At 33.8% G+C, this 20912-nt stretch overlaps 1 protein-coding gene across 2 annotated transcripts in view; it reads right to left on the reverse strand.

The window, feature by feature from the left end:
• Positions 1-20912, reverse strand: part of TMTC2 (transmembrane O-mannosyltransferase targeting cadherins 2) — a 445065-nt gene that overhangs the window by 156324 nt on the left and 267829 nt on the right. For both annotated transcript variants that reach the window (XM_033221143.1, XM_033221144.1), the window contains exons 5-7: positions 12317-12402; positions 11682-11866; positions 10445-10523 (exon numbers count right to left, since the gene is read on the reverse strand). In XM_033221143.1, coding sequence (XP_033077034.1) covers positions 10445-10523; positions 11682-11866; positions 12317-12402 — 350 coding nt within the window. The remainder of the gene's footprint in view (positions 1-10444; positions 10524-11681; positions 11867-12316; positions 12403-20912) is intronic.

The following is a 20912-nucleotide window of genomic DNA, read 5'->3' on the forward strand; positions in this document are numbered from 1 at the left end:
AACAAGAGAAATTTTGAAAACTACATATACACATGGAAATTAAACATACATACCAAGATAGTATTTTAGATGGCTTGGTTTTGAATTCTCATTTTGCCATTAATAGCTGTATGTTTTAGAAAAATGAGTGATTTCACAGGTCCTCAGTTTTATCATTTACAAGATCAAGGGCTAAGAATAAATAACTACATAATCCCCAAAATAGGATAATCATTTTTAGGTTCACCAGTGCTCAGATATTTATATATGTTCATTTCATAAAGAGGTAAAAATATCCTAGTTGATTTAAAATATCCTGTCTCTTTCTTAATTTTTAGTTGATCTACTCAAGATTGGCTGCATCTAGATCAAGTCTTGGTTATTCCATTTAATAGTTACAATTCTAAATGTCTAATTATATGTAATTTATATATATAAATATATAAATATATTAGAAATATATAAATATATAAATTATATATAACTATATAGAAATATGTAATTTTTATAAGACACACAATCTTTTATATATTTTTCTGTCTTCCAACCTGAGTCCAGAAAGCTTTGGCTCCAGAGAGTGCTCGATAAATAGCTGACAAATAATTGATCATATTATGTACCTACTTGAATTTAGGTGTTACATTTTTTTACTAAGTATGCCCTTGAAGATAAATTTCCAAATAATTCTTCTTTTCTACAACCTGCAGTCTGATGGAGCCATATGACATGAGTCATTATATTAAGAGTTTAACTTGCTGTAATTTTAATCATTTTTTAATTCACAGTGTTTAGAAGCATTAGAAACACTACTAGAAACATTAGCGAGTCTGCCTTTTTAAAAATGTATTTATGCCACAAACCTGATGTAACTTTTAGCAGTCAAATATTGTGAATCTTTTCTATATCTCAATATTTTTGTCATTTTATTCTTATAAAAATAACACCATCTAGTTGCCCCAGATATATTGCTTCTGATTGGAAATCCTTTAGCGGCTACTGTACAATAGTATTGAAAGTAAAAGGTAATATTATCCAAGTCTTAATTTGAGAAAAGTTAGGAAAAGGTTCAACATACAACTCTCCAAGTTCTATAGCATTAAATTTAAGGGGAAACTCTTGAAGTCTGAAAGTGTAGTTTTAAAGCAAACACAAGAAATACAGTGAAAAAAATATGTGTTTCATTAAGGAATAACACTAATTGTTAAGAAGTAGGTTAAACTTCAGTGAAACTTTTAAAACTTCCTCACTTCTAATATAAGGTCATATAGCGGAAACATCTGATGTTCCATCAAACTTTAACTTGAAAAAAAGCCAGAAGTCTGTGTAAATATTTCTCTATTTGTAACTAGGGATCTTGAACATCTCCAGGCTAATCAATTTCCTTTATATTTTCAAGGAAATACATCACTAAAATAATCAATCTACAAATGTCAAGGCCAATTCTCTTAAATGCTCAGAATTTTCAAAAAGTATAGAGTGAGATTGTGTGTGTGCATGCACATGTGTGAATGTGGTGTGTGTGCATCTTCATGATGAAGTGAGGATCTTTTCCCCAAAAATATAATACTGTCTTTAGGAAAATTAAAATGGAGTAAATAAAATGGCTTAATAAAACTGAGATAATTAGTGAACACTAGAAACATGCAAAGAAGTACTAAATCGCATTATTATTTTTTTACAAAGAAAGGTTTATACGGAAAAAAGAATGAGTGAGTACTGTACTAGCCTGGAAAGAACAAATGAAAATAGTATTCAGAGAAACAGGAGTTGAATAGTTGCAGGAAAGCAATAAATGAAAAAGCACTCTCCTATGAGTCAAAAGTGTGTAACGGAAGACCTTTCAACTCCACACAGATCTTTTTAGGAATACATTTCATGTGTATTCCTGAGTCAAGCACTGTATCTCCATAATAGGCAATGAATAATTTACTTATATTAAATTGCTATATTAATGTTAATTACTAAGGCATAGCACACATTGAAAAATTCATCCAACTTGTAATGAATACTTGAGAATAAGATTCTATAATAATCCACAAAAATCCCATTCCCATAATTAACATGTTGGCAAAAATGATGCATTCCGGAACAAAACTCTGTATGTTCTATTTTCATTCTTTGTTTAATTTGAATATGTCAACGTTTATTGCTTCTCAGCCTTTTGGCTAAGATCAAGTGAATATGGTGATGGCTTCTATCAGTGTAGATAAAATTAAAACTAAATGACAGCTCATTGGAAGAGTTAAATGAGATTTTTACGGAGAAAACAATTTTCCCTTACTTATTAGGAAAATCAGACTTGAGTACACAGCAAAATACATACAATTAGTAATGTACTGAATTTTCAACTTAATTTATATTTCATGTGTTAAGGCTCTGAACACAATACCCCAAAATATGGCACACTGGCATGCTAAATGCTTTGAACTAAAAGATATTAGGCCGACAAAGCCTTCTAATCTCTATCATGGAAACAAAGTATTTCTGAACTCCTCCTGTCCTCCTGTCTCCTACCTCTCTGTCTTCCCTGAAACAAGTCATAGATAGATACTCTTCCCCTAAGTGAATCACAAAAATTAGAACTCTTCTCCCCTACAGCAGGGCATAAAACCTAGAAAGGTCACTTTCTCCCTCTCCAGTCTCCCTTGAAGATCCTCATTCCAAAGGGGTGCTGCCCCATACCTTGAGGGAAGGAATGCTACAAAGAGAGGCCGATAAGAATCTGAACAGGCATGTCTTGCTGGGGTTTCCCACTCAGTGGATCACCACTAGATCATACCCTTTTGTCCAATCACATTTCTACAAGGCTGTCCATGCTTTGTCAAACCTATGCATGAAATAGATGGTTTTCTCCAGGTCTTTGAAATTCATTTCTGAAGCCTCCTCTGTCATGTAAAACTTTGATTAAATACATTTGTTATGCTTTTGTCAAGTTAACCTGTCTTGTTATAGGAGTCTTGGCCATGACCCTTATGATAACTGAGGAAAGGTATCACATCTTTCTATCCCTACAGTTGCCTATTCTAAATATGTGCAAGAATATCTTCTCATTTCCTTGACATTGATTTTCAAGATTGCATTCTTCACACAAAATGATCTTCTTCCATATGACTATGTCTATTTCATCTAACTGGTGTCACTGTCAGCATCATTTAGAATGTTAAGATTTTGAAATCCAATTAATGAATTTTCCAGGTGTAACATAAAATCACAATTTTCTAAATAAAATCCAACCTGTATTTACTACTGAATAAAAGTTTTACTCCACATTTATTGCCCCAATTAAAGATTACAATACATATATATTTTTTCATTTATTTCTATTAAAGTGTCAGAAAACAGATGTGTGTATCCATGGGTGTGGGTGTGTAGAGATGGAGTCTTGCCATGTTGACCAGGTTGGTCTCGAACTCGGGCTCAAGCAATCCTCTTGCCTCAGTCTGCCATGGTGCTGGGATTACAGGCATGAGCCACCATGCCTAGCCTGAAAACAGACTTTTTTGAACAGAACACACTGAAACTATTTGGGAATCAGAGAATAAGAAGGATATAATTAGGTATTAATTTGACTATATTCATACCCTTATAATTCAATTTAAATATAAAGTTTTTAAGCTTTGATCTTTTTCTTTACCACAAAACTGGCAGGATGAATTAACGTAACAGGTGGGCTCTTGTGGTTTTAATAGCAATGAAATATAATCAACTGTCTCATATCATATTTCCAGGAAAGCAAGCGACATTTAGACCTACACATGATCCCTAGGCAATCCTACTATAGGCATTAAAGTGTTCAAACTCCCCATAGGGGCTATATATCTTCTGGCCCTGGGTTTAATTGAAACTTTAAACAAAATATATTACCTACTTAATGCAGCTGAACTGGATGCTGGCCTTTGTAGTGTACAGACTAATGCCTAGCAAATTAGCATCTGTAACCATAGTACATAATGTAGAGTTTATATATAGTGTAAAATGTAGAAAATGTATTTTAAAAAACTGTACTTTTTTTAATGAGAAATAAACTTTTAGGAGAAAAAAATATAGTCTTTTGCTCATAAATTTTATATATTCATTATTTTTGATACATAGCCAAACATTCATGATTTCCTTATCTTGTTGACTATATAATCTTCAAAGTATACTTCTAAAGTCTCTCAAATCTATATTTTGCCTTTCCGGACTGGCGAACTCCATATACTGGCGTTGGTCTCCTGGTTGTATCCTTTCTGATAATGGAAAAATGAAATGAAATAAAGAGACTCATCTTAAAAATTAGAGGTTCATTTTATTTTTGGATTTCATAGATTAATGACTAATCCAGTTATATGGTCATATTCATATTTGTAGGATTGCCTCATTGATTTTCAAGAGTGCCAATGGAAGCAATCACAGGAAAATCACCAGAACTCAAAACAGGGGAAGCAGGTGGTATAAAGAGCTTAACGCTAGTGGAGTGTTAATGCTTCCACACTTGAAAGATGTGAAAGTTCAAATCTTACACAGTTAAAAACCATCTCTTTCACAGTCAGCATGCTAAATGCCTTGAGCAATCCACTTAAGAACAACTAAACACAGGAGAAAACATTAAGCATGTAAACCATCATGCCAACAATTTACTCTCAATATCCCCACTTTAAATATATTCCGAAACAAGGTGAGGTAAACACACATACACATACAAACACAGAAGAATCCAAGAAAAATAAATGATTCAGTTAAACACAAGCCACACAGAAGGCTGAGAAAGAAACAGACTTCCTTTATACTCCTTCTGCCGACTGAACGCAGAGCATAACGTACAGACCTAAGGTAGAATTTGAATTTACAAGCGAGAATGTTTGCATTGTTTTCAGAAGGTGATTTGTCAGTTCTTCTCACCTAAATAATAGTTTAAAAAACTAAACATCACTTGTAGCTATTTATGACACTTAACTCTTTCATACCACAAGTTTCTTTCTCAAAAATACAATTCTAAAATTCACACAAGCTTTTTATACAAAAAATTTGCTGTAATAAATTCATTTTTGTTCCCTATTCATTGTTTTTCTTCCTCATTCTCTGTGAATGGCCCAATAAACTCGGGAAAATATCTCATAATTAAAGAGCTGCTGTAAAGAATTAAAAATTAAATCAAAATGTTCCTCCTTATTGAAGATATGGAGAGAAAACATTTTTTCAATTTCAAATCTATGTAAGTAAAAGGTTTATTAGATGAAGGATGATGGAGGAAAATACATTTTCCAATATTGATCTGGGACTGAAAACTAAAAGGGATATATAAAACAAGAGATTATCATAAGAGCATCAGTACAGTACGATGAAAATGAAGGCAAATAAGATAATAAAAAACAATGGGCCATTATCACACATTTCTCCTGGAGAAAAGAATCTCTCCCTAAGATAAATACATATGGTTCATCATAAACACACTTTTTAGAGAACAGGAAATTATGAATATGTATTTCTTAAGTATCACATAAGAAATTAAAAAGCCTGAGTTTCTCTTGTTTGTCTTCTTTGGTCTAGTCAACATAGGGTAGCCTATATAGCTACAGACAAAATATTTTCAAGGTTAGAATAATAGTATTCCATTTTACTCATAGGCATTTAATTACTACAGAGAGGCCCTAAAGAGCTCTGGACCAACTGTGAAATCTCCCAGAAAGTTCTTTGAGAGAAGGAACTAGATTAACTATTTACATGTCATCTGTCTGCTGCCTCTGTACTGTCCCAGCACTTGTGATTTAATTTTTTTTTTTTTGATACAGAAGTTATTCTAAACAGTTATTATAGACTGAAATGACAAGATAGTCACCCTAGGCTCTCTCTTACTCCATATAACACATTATGCCCTTTTGTTCTCAAGATATATTACCATGGTGAAATGATGTAAATTGCTTGTATAATTAAACCCAACAATTACTTGGCATTGAGAAAGCCAAGTCATTTTATTTTAAATAGTAAATAGGCTTAAAACGACCTCTGGGATTGGAAGAGCTCAAACAGATAAAAATAATTGGACGCTGCAGCCTAATTTAGTTTCCTATAATCCCTCAGGATTATTCAAAAGCAATGCTTAAGTAGAGATAATAGGAGAAATAAACAATTATAGAGAAAGAAAAGAGAAACTGAGGGTACTCAGAAATTATCCTGCATTTAAAAAATTTTAAATATCCAGTATATTCAATATACTTTGCAGCTGTTTAATTCTTTATAGTAAAACTGTAGAGGTTTTAATATATTTAATTTTTGTGAATTTTTAAGTGCAAAGGAAAACTATTTTGACATAGTAAAAAATGTGATAGTTTAGGTAACACAGAAGGACTAAGCAGAAAAAGCACTGGATTTAAGTCAAGAAATTATACTCCTGGTTCCAATACAAACTATAAATCTGAACTTTATAAAATTTGGGGGGTGTTAATTTTTATCTTATAAAATACTATAAGGGCTTTGAAGACATGAGTCTTCCATTTTTAACATTCCATGATTCTAAAATATATCTGTAATTTCAGAAGAAGGGAAATTGAGATCCAATAAATGCCTATGAGCGACAGAACACAGAATAATTTTGGTTAGGTCTAGAAGAAAAATAAATCATGACAGAAAAGGAAAAAAAAAAAACTCTAACCTACATATGACAATTTTAATTTGGAGGAAGCACTCTATTAATGAAACCAAGTAAATTGGCAATAACAAAATATACTCTTTTAGTTTTGGTTAATATAGCTAATGGTAAGAGAAGGATTTTGATTGTAGTTACTGAGAGAAAAAGGAAAGTGAGCCTGGAGAGAAAATACAGCAATTCCAGATTGGATAAAACTAAACAGAATCTCCACTGAACTGTGGTGACTACCAAGGCCATAATGATGACAAAAATCTTGTTTATGAAGTATTCATATTCACATTGCTAAATGCAAAAAGCCAGTGATAAAGAATACAATCAACTTTTGGAGTTTAAAAGCCTAAGGAAATGATGATAATTACAATGGAAAGTCCCATTACAAAACACTTATTAGGTTAGGAAGTCGGATCAATTGTTTTACCTTTTTTATTTTACCATTTTAATCAATCCTCAAACCGATACTACCATTACCAAATCTTATAAAAGGGAAACTGAGGCTTCTTTTAAGTAATTTTCCCAAGGATGCTCAGGGAGAAAGTGTCAAAGCCATAACATGAACCAAGGGTATCTGACTTCAGGGACTACCTTATGGTAAATATCAATTTAATCTAACCTGTTTTCTCAAGAGGAAATGAGGTCCACAGAGTCAAGTCACACAACTGGCTAGGAGCAATTTAACACATATTTTGTGATTTGTTCTCTTTCATGTATTATCATATCTTCCTAATTACATGAATCTAAGTAAAATTTTAGCTTTTGTTTATAAAATACTATTTATCTGTTTATGTTTTTTATGTATGTTTGTAATTCACCTAATTCAGGCTGGGAAGGTACTTTTCTCAATTATTGTTACTCAAACATCTTGGTTCTATGAAATTGAAGAGGATAAATGAGAATAGGCTTTTAAACGTTTTTAAAAATTTACTTATAAGCTGCCATAATAAAATAAATGAGCAGTTTTAAAATATGGAAAATTTAAGTTGGGGAATTAATCAAACTTGTTATTTGCTATTAAAACATAAATAGGAAAAACACACTCACTTGGCATTCAGGGTAAGTCAACTGGCACGCGGCACATGGTATGTAATATGTTTTTCACAAAATGTTCAAGGGGAGATTAAAATCAAAGGACTAGAGTGTTTTTTTAACAAAAGCAACTGCAGTGAATTTGGTATTACACTAATAACCGCATAAAAATATAATTGTATTTTTTCACACACACTCCTTTATTTCTGCTAACCTCTAAACAAAAGAAAAAATAGAATGGGAAAAAATAAAATGCTTATATATCTATACACAAAGTGCTTGGAGGTAGTGGTTATGAAGGGGTAAAGGACACATGAGAAAAATGAACACTTACAGGGTAAATCTAGCCAGACATTATAATCCATCACTGATCCCTAAAGGGCACTAATAATATGTAAATGTGTGAATTAGAAAACACATTCAAGGCTGTTGATAAACTTGATAGGATAATCAGCACATGCTGACAGACTAATGAAACTGATGAACTGATAGGGCAGCTTATCTCCTGGGTCATTTTTTCTCTTGTCAAATGGAGGCTAATCAAAATGTATTAGGAGCTAAAGCCAACACTTGAGGGATTTAACCCATTTTGATTAGGAGGTGAATTCACTTTCTGAGAATATTATAGTTTCCTGAACAACTGAAACTATAAAATCTGATTGGCTAACAGACCTTCACATAAAATTAAATAGAAGGCAGCCACCATAATCATAGAAAATACCTGGAATGTTAAATATTAAGACCCTCCCTTTAAAAACTGTTAGGGTGCTTTTCAGAGTCTGGATGAAGCAACCATCTCCTTCTCTAATGGAAAATGAGACAAAAGATTAAGCAGTATCCCCCAGGGACACACTTATCTTTTGCTGCCTGTGTGAGCTGAGCATCTGTGTAACCATATGAGAGACAGATCCCAAGGTACTGGCTGAATTTTCAAATTTATTCACATAAAATAATTGAATGAATTTCTGAAACAGATAACTCTAGTGAACATCACCACCTTCCATTAACAACAATAACAACAAAAATACTACATGTAGTCTGTTGCCAAGAATCTTAGAGACCTATCCTAATTTGAAGAAAGATGTCTTATTTGATAACTGAGGAAAATTGGGAATAAGGCCTTGGAAGCACTACAATTAAGAATAAAATTAAAAAACTAAAATCAAAGCTATAGAAAGCAATTCTCTCAGTATTTATTTTGACACAAAAACATCTACCATTAAAATAAAAAAATTAAATAAAAATTATTTAATCTACAATTAAAATAAAAAAATTCAACTCATAAATCTACACATCCTAAGCACATGTTTTATGGACACGTATATTTCATTCACATAGATAGATTGACAGTGAAATGCTGGATAGTAAAAGGCACTCTTTTAATTTATAAAAAATTAATGGCAAGAATATATTTAATGAAGCTAAATTTTAACCTTTTAGTAATTATACCAAAAAGAAAAAAATGACAATTAAAAAACACTCCAGTGTGCTGTTTAATATGATATTCAATCACTCCACAGGCAAATTGGGGGTGAGATTCCCAGAGACATGGAATACATATTTTAACGTTTTCCAAATAAGTTTGTTTTTCTGTTTACTGTCCAGTGCTCCAGCCTATCTTTAAACTATTTCTAAATGTTCTGCTCTTTGGATAAAAGAGAACATGAGTGTTCTTGCCAGGTGTATATTTTGTAGTTTGGGAGAGGTTTGGGATTATTTTCTGTGCTCAAGACAGAAAGTTACTATTAAATTCCTCAAATATAGAATGTAGAAGTGTACAGTAATCCTAGAGATTACATAGTCTAATCTCACTTATTTTATATGCATAAGAGAGGACTAGAAATATTAAACAACTTAAGCAGGTTTAATGAAAAGAGAAAATCTGACTTTGCAATTTGTGCTTTGGAAAAAAAGAAATATTTGATTTGAGGACAAAACACTTCTCTTCTCTTTATTATCTCCAAGCAGCAATATTAATTAATCCCTAGGCCACCTTAATTTAGGGATTTTTTTTTCCAAGTGTCATATGCTGAATATGTGGTTTGCAGTCATAACCATCATCAAACAACTGTAGCAACAATTTACTACAAGGAAGACAGGGATCAATCACAGATGATAGATATTTTATTATAATTTCTTGTTCTTGACCTCTTATACCCAGAAAAATCCATGGCCGAGATTTATACACCTTCTGATTAATAAGAATTAGGCTAATTATTCAACACAAAACATAGAATAATTGTTGCAGCACATCTATTGTCTGCCTAATCTTGTTTTTTTCTAAAATATTACGCTGAAAAGGTCTACTGAAATCCAAGTGCTCATCAATGAAAACCACACAAGTTGGCTAATCTATCTTATCTTTTACAAGCATAAAAGTTCATTTATCTCTATGTCATAGCATGTTTAGAGACTCTTCTGATTAAGAAAATACTGTGATAAAAATTATCATGAATTTGATGAACTTACTAAAATTAATGTATATTTTATTCATCTCTATTATTGAAAAATTATACATATATAGATTATTTCTACAGTCTCTAGAGTCTAGCTAATATTCAATACCCAGATGGCTTTGAGAGTGCTTTGCAATAATTCTGAGATATGACCAAGGTGTTGGGAATCGCTGTGCTAATGCATTTATTTGTCATGTCAGAATAAATATGCTCTGTCAGAATTTGAGTATGATGCCAGATTGTGAATGTTTCTTTGTGAGGATTAATATGATTAGAATTCCATTAAACATGAACATGGGTTCCTGTTCCTCCCCGGGTCCCTGAAATATCAATTAAAAAATCTAAATGTTTTACTTACCCATCATGTTGTACAGGCTCTGTGGGGCAAACTGCCTTGGCATTTTCTGAATTGCTTCCTTGTATACACTAAGGGCTTCCTAATTTATAAAACAAAAAAAGAGATAAATCATCATGAAAGTGCAGGGATCGTCATAGAAAATAAGATAATAATGTTCTTCCAAAGTTAAAACCATCCACTGCTATTTCTAAATGGTTCACTAGAGGAAAATAATTGAGCTGTCCTTTTGTGGCATACTATCTCAATTCCACCAATGAAAATACTCAGCCCAGTCAGTGAAGAATGCCATAACTTAACGAGGCATTGAATGTTAGCAATAGTCTTTTAATACAAATTTTCGAGTTCATAAAGATTACTCAACTAAAAAACTAAAAAAAATATATATTTGAAAGTTATCCATTAAGTGCATAATTACTTTAAGTCAGGAAACCTGGTAGGATCTATATATAATGCCAGCTAACAAATCTTCCAGCTCTTGAGACCCAGTGAAATTACTAAATGTAATTATTTTAAAAGTTGTATCTTCATCCTTATACTACAGTTTTAATACATTGCGTAAGAGTACGTGAGTGGGAGGGCAGGGGAAAGCAGTTTGAAGGAGAGAGAGGGGCAATAAGGAACTCATGCAAGCAGGCTTCCAGGAAAGGAGGACCAGTCTGGGTCACCTCCTAACTTACTGTGTAACATCCTGTTACACCACTGATTCTTTCCTCTCAGTTAAGAAATAATAAAATTAAATTTTATTTCATAGTAGTTTTTTTAAAGAATTAAGAGAAATGGGTGGCATTTATATCAAATCACTTCCTTAACATGCAAAATACAAAGAAAGTATTTTTTAAAATCTCAAACACTGGCTATAGGGTAACAATTCTAGAAACTGTGTCTTGGATCATCAAACCAAAGAAATGGTGAGCAAAGAAGCTTGAGAAACATTTCATGTTATTTCCCCAATCTTGAACAATCACAATACATATTGACATACCATAATTGCTCTGAGAAACTCACAGGAAAGAAATCTATTAAATTTTTATTTAGCAGAAGCTTCTTCTAAACAAATTTGATCAAAAAACCCTTCTAATGTCACCATGTATTAGTTTTTCAAAGGACAATAGTTTAATGTGCATACATATTAGTTGTTGAAAGGACACAGGCTCTGAAAAGAGGCTGTAGGTTAGAAACCACTGAGACTAGATCCGAACAAGGGGGAGGGAAAAGGACAGAGAGGCATTGGCCAGACCTCATAGTGTCCCTGCTCATGATACAGCTTTCCCAGGTTGTACAAACAACTGGTAACAGAGCTCTTGTGTGCATGAGGGTCCTTCAGGTTTTCATCTGGGATCTCAGAACACTTTAAGAATGTCCGTCGGGCTTCTTCCGTCCTTCCTTGGTTCATTAGAATAATACCGGTATTTAAATATGCAGCTGAGGGGGAAAAGTGGAAACAAAAGTGTGAGAAGATGATATACACTGTGAATAAAATAAAGTTTTCTTTGTTTCAATTTGGTTTCTATGGTTTAGTGCTCATTAAAAAAGAAAAAAGCACTTAAGCCACAAATACTCATGGGATCAATAACGGTAGTAGAAGCTGCAAATATCATTGCAAAACATATGAAATAGTCTCTGCCAGGAAGCACTTCCAAATATTTTAAGCTTAAAATCTAGTTGAGTAAAAGTTATAGCTATCATAATTTTTTAAATGATCAATGGACATCAAAGTATGATGCAATTGAAAGATATAACTGTTAGAGGTTCAGAATTTGATTAGCAAGTATTCAGAAATAAAAGCACCAAGTGTTTTCTCAGTGAGGCTGTAAATTAGAGTTAATTTTCAAATATGGAAAGAGGTATAAAAAAAACTTGAATATTACTTACAAGCCAAGGTAGGCCTGCTCCCAATGGCCAATTTATAATAATGTAGTGCTTCTGAAAACCTCCTGTTCTCCTGGAGAAGTAGCCCTCTGCATGAGAAAAACAGAAATTTAGAGAAAGGACTGTATTATTATAAATAAAGCCACAAATTTTTATTTTATATTCCAAAAATAAAAACGGTTAACAACGCAGTAAAAATGCTAACATGGTAGTATAAAAATAAATTCTAAATATAAGGAAATGATTCCTCAGGAGGGAAAATACTGGGTAGGTATCAATTGCATTTGTGCTGCATTAGAAAGTATTAGGAGGTATTTTCTAAAAGCCTTTAACCACCATTGAACTTTCCCCTTTTCTAGCCGTCTTTTCTCTCCCACTAGAATTACTAACCACCTGGATTTCTTCTTGGAGCATGCACATTTTCCCATCACTTCGGAAAGGAAACTTGTCTAAGGCAGTGAGATATGTATATATGGAAACATGAGATGCCTCTCTCACTAGCTGTGTTACTTGGGAAATATTGGTGCTTGGCTGCCTGAAAGGAAAAAGGTAGTCTGGCTCAATAGCAAAAAGAGAGAGTTTAATCAGATGCCAAAAAAGAACAACAAAAAAGACTGAAAGCTATCCACATCATCCTTTTCTTGATATTTGGATTTAGTTTAATAAGATTGGATTTCAGAACACTGCAAATTTCAGTTCACTGTTCTGAAAAACATCTTTCTCTGCAGACCCCAAGAATCCATAGGCTTTCTTAGAAGGCGCTAAGGTAGTAACTGCATGTAACATCTCAGCCATGCCAGAACCCACCCTCATGACCGAATGAAATCAATTACAGGCATGTCTATGAAAACAAGGTGTTGGAGAATTGAACTAAGTTCAAAAAGCTCGCACAGAGGGCTTTTTGGCCTATCCCCATTCTCTTGTAATCAGTAAGTATCTTACAGACATTCCGCACATCTATTGAGCCTGAATACTGTTGTTATCATCTCAAATTGCAGATTCAACTTGGCAGCTGCTGAGGTCTTTGAAAGGCTGGTAAAACAGAGGTCAGAGAAAAGAGAAGGCTGCTAATAAAAACTTATCCTGTTAAGCATTTTAAAATACATTATTTAATAAGAATCTTGGTAAAATATTTAAAATTAAAGAATGCTCAGTTCTATCAAAAGCATATATTAACAACTTCATTATTTCTCATAGTTGCTAAAAAGTCATCTGAATAAAGAATTCCCAAACACATTAAGATCACTTTCACATATATATATATATCTATTAAAAAATTTGAACGACAGTTAATTTGATCATGAAATTAATATGCTATGCTGTCAAGTGTACTTGTCTGCTGCTAGGAACAAGAGAATAAAGCTTCCTGCAGTAGTCAAGTATTTGTGGAAATGGTCAGTTTTATTCAAACATGGGCAAAATTGATAAAGAGGATGAACAAATTTTTAAAAAGGAATATTCTTTATGACAATAATTTTATTGACATAATGCTTTCCCATTAATTAAACTCATACATATTAGCTAACTTCTGAAACTTATCTACAACCTTAAATGTCTTCATGGCTTTGCTTTAAAATTCAGATGGAGAAAAAAAGAATTCAGATAAAGAGGTGCATCTCCTTTGATAGAAGGCTAAGGGCACGAGGGGAAAATATCATCGAGATATTTAATTCTATTTTTTTCTAGCTTTTTGAGAAATTAAAATCCTTCAATCAACCCCTCTTTGTCCCAGTATCTTCAGCTGCTTTTACCATACAGTTTTCTTAAGATTACACAAATGTTCATGTACCTCTTAGACACAGGAGAAGAAAATATCCGTATAATCTTTATTCTTTCTTGTATCCACCTCTAACTACTGCTTATGACTGTTCTTCCTTTCAAAGCCAGATTTTCTTTAAGAATGGTCTGTGCTGTGTATGACCAATTTCCCAATCCCATTTACCCCTAAATCCTGTTTAGATTCCCTTCCCAGAATTCCCCTGAAATGTCCTATTAAATTTCTACCAATTATCAGACCCCCAAAATAGTGCACTTATGTCAAACTCCACTCAATATTACACCTCAGACTACTGAATTCATCTTCCTTTCTGAAATTCTGTATTTCCTGGGCTCCTGAGAGATCAGTCTTCTTGAGAACTTCCTACACAGAATGAAAAAGAAAATGTCTCTTTATTCATGAATTCCTTTAAAAGCAGTTGGTGTTTTACAGGATTTTGTACTTGTCTCTAGGAATAAATAAATACTCTACATGGATAAATAGAGTCTCTGCATGACATCATGCATAAATGTGGTTCATGTATATGCTGTCTGCTAACAATTTTGAAAAAATGATCTCCCTCCTGACATCAAGATCTGCTTTCAAAAGCTGAGCCACATCAAGATAGAGGCTCACTGAAACTTCAAAATCAATACCTCCAAACTGTGAAATCAGTATCTCCCACCGAAAAATAAATAAATGAAATAAATAAAATGGGGTAAAAATCTTTGTAATTAACACAAACTCCAGTTGCTAAAATGAGAAACCTGATTATCACTCTTAGGTCTTCACTTATCCTCACAATTCCATGTTTTGTCTCCTAAGTCCACCTATTCTTATTTTCTAAGGCTCTTTACTCTGCCCCTCAAGGTTTATCTTTATGGCTCTGTCAGAGTCCTTTTTATCTTATCTGTCACCTGAATAACAGCAATAGCCCACTAATTAGTCTCCACATAATTACAATCCTAAAGGGCAAATATGCTATTAGGCTAGATGGAATGAACATGAAGGGAATGAGCACATATCTCTGACAATGTACCTAAAGCTCATAAACCTTGAAAACTGATGTACTTAGGCTCATGGGATTCCCAATGTTGACAGACTATCTTCCTGTCATTTTCCAATTCATAAAATATACAAAGATGGAAAAAAAAGATAAATAGTGTAATAACCACACTGGGACAAACGTGTTCTGCCTGCCTTATTCTTGTGGGGAGGGGGCGGATCCTAGTCACTCAGAGGAATTCAGCAAGTCATTTCCAGGACTATATATATACTGTGAGTCTTTGAATTAGAATATCATCATCCTCTATATAATCTGAATAAAGTTAGCAATGGAGTGAGTCTAAGACAGATGACTATTGTGACTGATTTCTTATGGGCTAAGGATTTAATTGAGCATTAACTATGCCCGAGAAAGGATGTTGCAAATGTGAACAAAACAGAGTTGCACTCGCCTATGGATGCAAAATCTACTGAGGGAGACAAATAAGAAAACAAAGGGTGTAGAAAATTACTGTACTAGAGGGCAGAGGACCACCACTGCCCAGTCCAGGAATGGACAAGGAAAAGTCTGGAGTCCAAATAATACTGGCAGATGCTGAAAGCACGCCATAGTAAAAAGAGTTACCAGCTCCACATTACAAAGGGAGAAAGAGAGGCTCAGAGAATTAACCAACTCCCTCTAGTTATTATGATTAATAAGAGGCAAAGCCAGAATTAGAACAGTTTCCGATACTAAATCTAATGCTCTTTCTAGAAGAAAAAGAGAAAAGAGATGAAATAGTTCAATTCCAGGTACATGTGTGCTCGGTTATATTTCCTTTTGCTGTAAAACTTTCCAAATTTTATATAATGTTAATTTGTGTTGATACAATGAAAAGGAGTCAGGCGCCATTTTGGAAATTCTGGATAAATTTGGGCCAGTTCTAGCACTGTTATGACTAGGGTTCTGTTAGTGTTGTTTTCCAGCTTGATAAAACCCTTTTTTATTTTATTGATAACATGATAGGCAGAAATCCTTCATGTTACAATAGTTACAATAATAATAATTATAGTGGCAGAGAAACTTATTCAGCACTTAGAATGTATGGAGCATTTTACATACATTAATTTATTATTCAATAATAATCTTAAGAGGTAGGATATTATTACTTTCTTCATTTTGCACATAACGAACCTTGGGCAAGAAAAAGTACGTAGCATACCTAAGGTCAAACAACAGGTAACAAGGTGCCAAAATTCAAGCCTAATAGTCTGGATATAAATGAGGACCTGTAATTTAATAAATCATTCATACTAAAGGCTTTTTATGACTTGTCATGACTGTTTAAAAATGTCATAGTTTGTTTACAGGCAGTTCATGTCCAAATCTTCTGGTTTTTATGTATATGAAAAACGAGAACACATTAAACATTTTTTTTAAATTAAAAAAACCTGACACCCACATATTTGTTAAAATTTTAATTTAGATTCAAGGGATTCATGCACAGGTCTGGTACATGTATATATTAAGTGATGCTGTGGTTTTGGGTACAATTGATCCTGTCACCCAGGTACCAAGCATAGTACCAATTAGATAATTTTTCAACCATTGCTCCCTTCCCTCTCTGCTCTAGTAATCCCCAGTGTATTTTATTGCCATTTTATGGCCATGAATATCCCATATTTAGCTGCCACTTCCAAGTGAGAACATGCAGTATTTGGTTTTATGTTCCTGCATTGATCTCCTTAGGATAATGGCCTCTAGCTGCATGCATGTTATGGCAAAATACATAATTATATACTTTTTATAGCTGTGTAGTATTCCCTGGTGATTTACCCCCTTTTCTTTACTCAGTCCATCATTAACAGAACCCAGATTGATTCCACAGCTTTGTTATTTTGACTAGTGCTGTAATGAACATGTGAGTGCAGGTGTCTTTTTGATAGAATGATTTATTTTCCTTTGGGTATATAGCCAGTAATAGGACTGCTGGGTCAAATGGTAGTTCTGTTTTAAGTTCTTCAAGAAATCTCCACACTGTTTTTATAAGTATTCATTGTCTCACCATCATCTATTGTTTCTTTGACTTTTTAAATAATAGCCATTCTGACTGGTGTGAGATGGTACCTCACTGTGGTTTTTGATTTGCATTTCTCTGATGATAAGTGATGTTGAGCATTTTTTCTTATGTTTATTGGCTGCTTTCATGTCTTCTTTTGCAGTGTCTGCTCATATCTTTCTTTTCTTTTTTTTTTTTTTAAATGGCGTTGTATTTTCCTTGTTCAATTATTTACATTCCTCATAGATTCTGGATATTAGACCTCTGTTGGATGCATAGTGTGCAAACATCTTCTCCCATTTTGTAGGCTGTCTGTTTACTCTGTTGATAGTTTCTTTTGCTATGCTGAAGCTCTTTACTCTAATTAGGTGCTGTTTGTTAATTTTTGTTTTCGTTGCAATGTCTTCTGAGGACTTGGTTAGAAATTCTTTCCCAAGGCTTATGTCCAGAATGGTGTCTCTTAGGTTTCCTTCTAGGATTCTTATAGTTTGAGGACTTACATTTAAATATTTAATCCATCTTGAGTTAATTTTTATATATCGTGAAAAGGAGGGATCCAGTTTGATTTCATGCATATGGCTAGCCAGCTATCTCAGCATTATTTATTGAACAGCAAGTCCTTTTCTCATTGCTTATTTTGGTGAAATTTGTCGAAGATCAGATGGCTGTAGATGTGAGACTTTCTGGATTCCAGATTCTGTTCCACTGGTCCATGTGTCTGATTTTGTGTCAGTACCATGCTGTTTTGGTTATGGTAGCCTTATAGTAGAGTTTTAGGTTGAATAATGCAATGCCTCTGTGTTTGTTCTTTATGCTTAGAATTACTTGGGCTATTCAGGCACTTTTTTGGTTCCATATATTAAAATAGTGTTTTTCTAATTCTGTGAAAACTGACATTGGTAGTTTGATAGAAATAACATTGAATCTGTAAATTGCTTTGGGCAGTATGGCCACTTTAATAATATTGATTCTTCCAAATCATGAGCATGGAATGTTTTTCTGTAGTTTGTGTCATCTGTGATTTCCTTCAGCAGTGTTTTATAGTTTTACTTGTAGAGATCTTTCACCTCTTTGGTTAGAAATATTCCTATTTCTGTGTGCATGGCTATTGTAAATGGGACTGCATTCTTTATTTCGTTCTCAGCTTGAATATTATTCATGTATAGAAATGCTACTGACTGTTTTACATCAATTTTTATATCATGAAACTTTACTGAAGTCATTTATCAGTTCCAGGAGCCTTTTGGCAGAGTCTTTAGGGTTTTCTGAGTATAGGCCATTATCATCAGTAAAGAGTTAGTTTGACTTCTCTTCCTACTTGGAGGCCTTTTATTTCTTTCTCTTGCCTAATTGGTCCGGCTAGGAGTTCCAGTACTATGTTGAATAGGAGTGGTGACAAACAGCATCTTTTCTTATCCCAATTCTCAAAGAGAATGCTTCCAGTTTTTCTCCATTTTAGTATGATGTTGGCTGTGGATGTGTCAAAGATGGCTCTTAATATGTTGAGGTTTGTTCCCTCAATGTCTAATTTCTTGAGGGTTTTATTATAAAGGACTGATAAATTTTATTGAAAGTTTTCTCTGCATATACTGAGATAATCATATAAATTTTGTTTTTAATTTTACTTATGTGGTAAATCACATTTTTTGATTTGCACATGTTGACCAACCTTGCATCCCAGGAATGAAGCCTACTTGATCGTGGCAAGTTACCTTTTTAATCTGCTGCACAATTTCAGTTTACTAGTATTTTTTTACTGAGGATTTTTGTGTCTATGTTCATTAGGGATATTGGTCAGCAGTTTGCTTTAGTTTTTCTTTTCTTTTCTTTTTTTTTTTTGAGACAGACTCTTGCTTTATCACCTAGGATGGAGTACAGTGTTGTGATCATAGCTCACAGAAGCCTTCATTTTCCATACTCAAGTGATCCTCCTGCCTCAGTAGCCGGGGCTACAGGTGTGTGCTACCACACCTAGGTAAACTTTTTGATTTTCAGTAGAGATGAGATCTTGAGGTATTGTTCAGGCTTGTCTTGAACAACTGAGGGCAAGCGATCCTCTCACCTTGCCTTGCTAATGTATCAGGATTGCAGGCATGAGCTGTTGTGCCCAGCCTGGTTTTCTTCCTTGTGTCTTTGCCAGGTTTTGGTATCAGGGTGATGCTGGCTTCATAGAATGAGTCAGGGAGGAGTCCTTCCTCCTTGATTTTTTTTAGCAGAATTAGTACCAGCTCTTTGTACATCTGATAGAATTTAGCTGTGACTCTATCTGGTCCAGTGCTATTTGGTAGGTAAGCTTTTGTTTTTTTGTGTTTTTCTTTTTTCTTTTTTAATTACTGATTCAATTTCTAAAGTCAGCATTAGTCTGTTCAGTGTTTTTATTTCTTTCAGGTTCAATCTTGTGAAACACACCAGGAATTTATCCATTTCCTCTGGATTTTGTGGTTTGCGTGCATAGAAGCATTCATAATAATCTCTGAGGATCTTTTATATTTCTTTGAGATCAATTGTAATGTCATCTTTGTTATTTCTGATTGTGCTTATTTGTATTCTGTACCAACCAAATATCATCCCTCTTTTTTGTCTTTGTTAATCTCTCTAGTGGTCTACAGATCTTCTTTATCCTTTAAAAAAACCAACTTTGGGGTTCACTGATTTTGTTTCAATTTTGGGGTCTCAAATTCATTCAGGTCTGTTTTGACTTCTGTTATTTCCTTTCTTCTTCTGCCTTTGCAGTTAGCTTGCTCATGTTTTTCTAGTTTAGGTGTGAAGTTAGATCGTTAATTTAAAATCTTCCTAGACTTTTGAGGGAGGCGTTTGGGACTATGAACTTTCCTCTTAACACTGCTTTTGCTGTATCCCAGAGACTTTAGATTGTTGTGTCTCTGTTTTCATCTACTTAAAAACATTTTGATTTCTGTTTTAATTTTGTTGTTTACCCAAAAGTCATTCAGGAGCAAGTTGCTTGATTTCCATGTAATACTGTGGTTTTGAGAGAACTCCTTGGAAATGATTTTTATTTTTATTCCAAGAGTGGTCCAAGAGTGTGGGTGGTATGATTTCAGTTTTCTTTTTAATTTAGTGAGATTACACATTGATTACATGACCAAGCATGTAGTCGATCTTGGGTGATGTTCCATGTACAGATGAGAAGAATGTATATTGGGTGGTTTATTGGTATTCTATAGATAGCTATCAGTTCAGTTGCTCCAGTGTCGAATCTAAGTCCAGAATTTATTAGTTTTCTGCCTCAATGATCTAACATTATCAGTGGGGTGCTGAAGTCCCCCACTATTATTGTGTGGCTATGTCTTTTTGTAGGCATAAAAGTACTTGTTTCATGAATGTGGGTATTCCAATATGGAAGGCATACATATTTAGGACAGTTAAGTCTTCTTGTTGAATTGAACACTTTATCATTATGGAATGCCCTTCTTTGTACTTTTTTTTTTACTTATGCTAATTTAAAGTCTGTTTTACCTGGTCAGGTACAGTGGCTCATGCCTGTAATCCCAGCAATTTGGGAGGCAAAGGCGGGTGGATCACCTGAGGTCAGGTGTTCAAGACCAGTCTGGCCAATATGGTGAAACTCCATCTCTACTAAAAATACAAAAATTAGCCAGGCATGGTGGTGGGCGCCTATAATCCTAGCTACTTGGGAGGAAGGCTGAGGCAGGAGAATCACTGGAACCTGGGAGATGCAGTGAGCTGAGACCACACCATTGCACTCTAGCCTGGGTGACATCGACTCCGTCTCAAATAAACAAAGTAAGTCTGTTTTATCTGATAGAAGAATAGTGAT

This window comes from Trachypithecus francoisi, unplaced genomic scaffold (assembly GCF_009764315.1).
Source record: "Trachypithecus francoisi isolate TF-2019V2 unplaced genomic scaffold, Tfra_2.0 Lachesis_group11, whole genome shotgun sequence".
NCBI lineage: Eukaryota > Metazoa > Chordata > Mammalia > Primates > Cercopithecidae > Trachypithecus > Trachypithecus francoisi.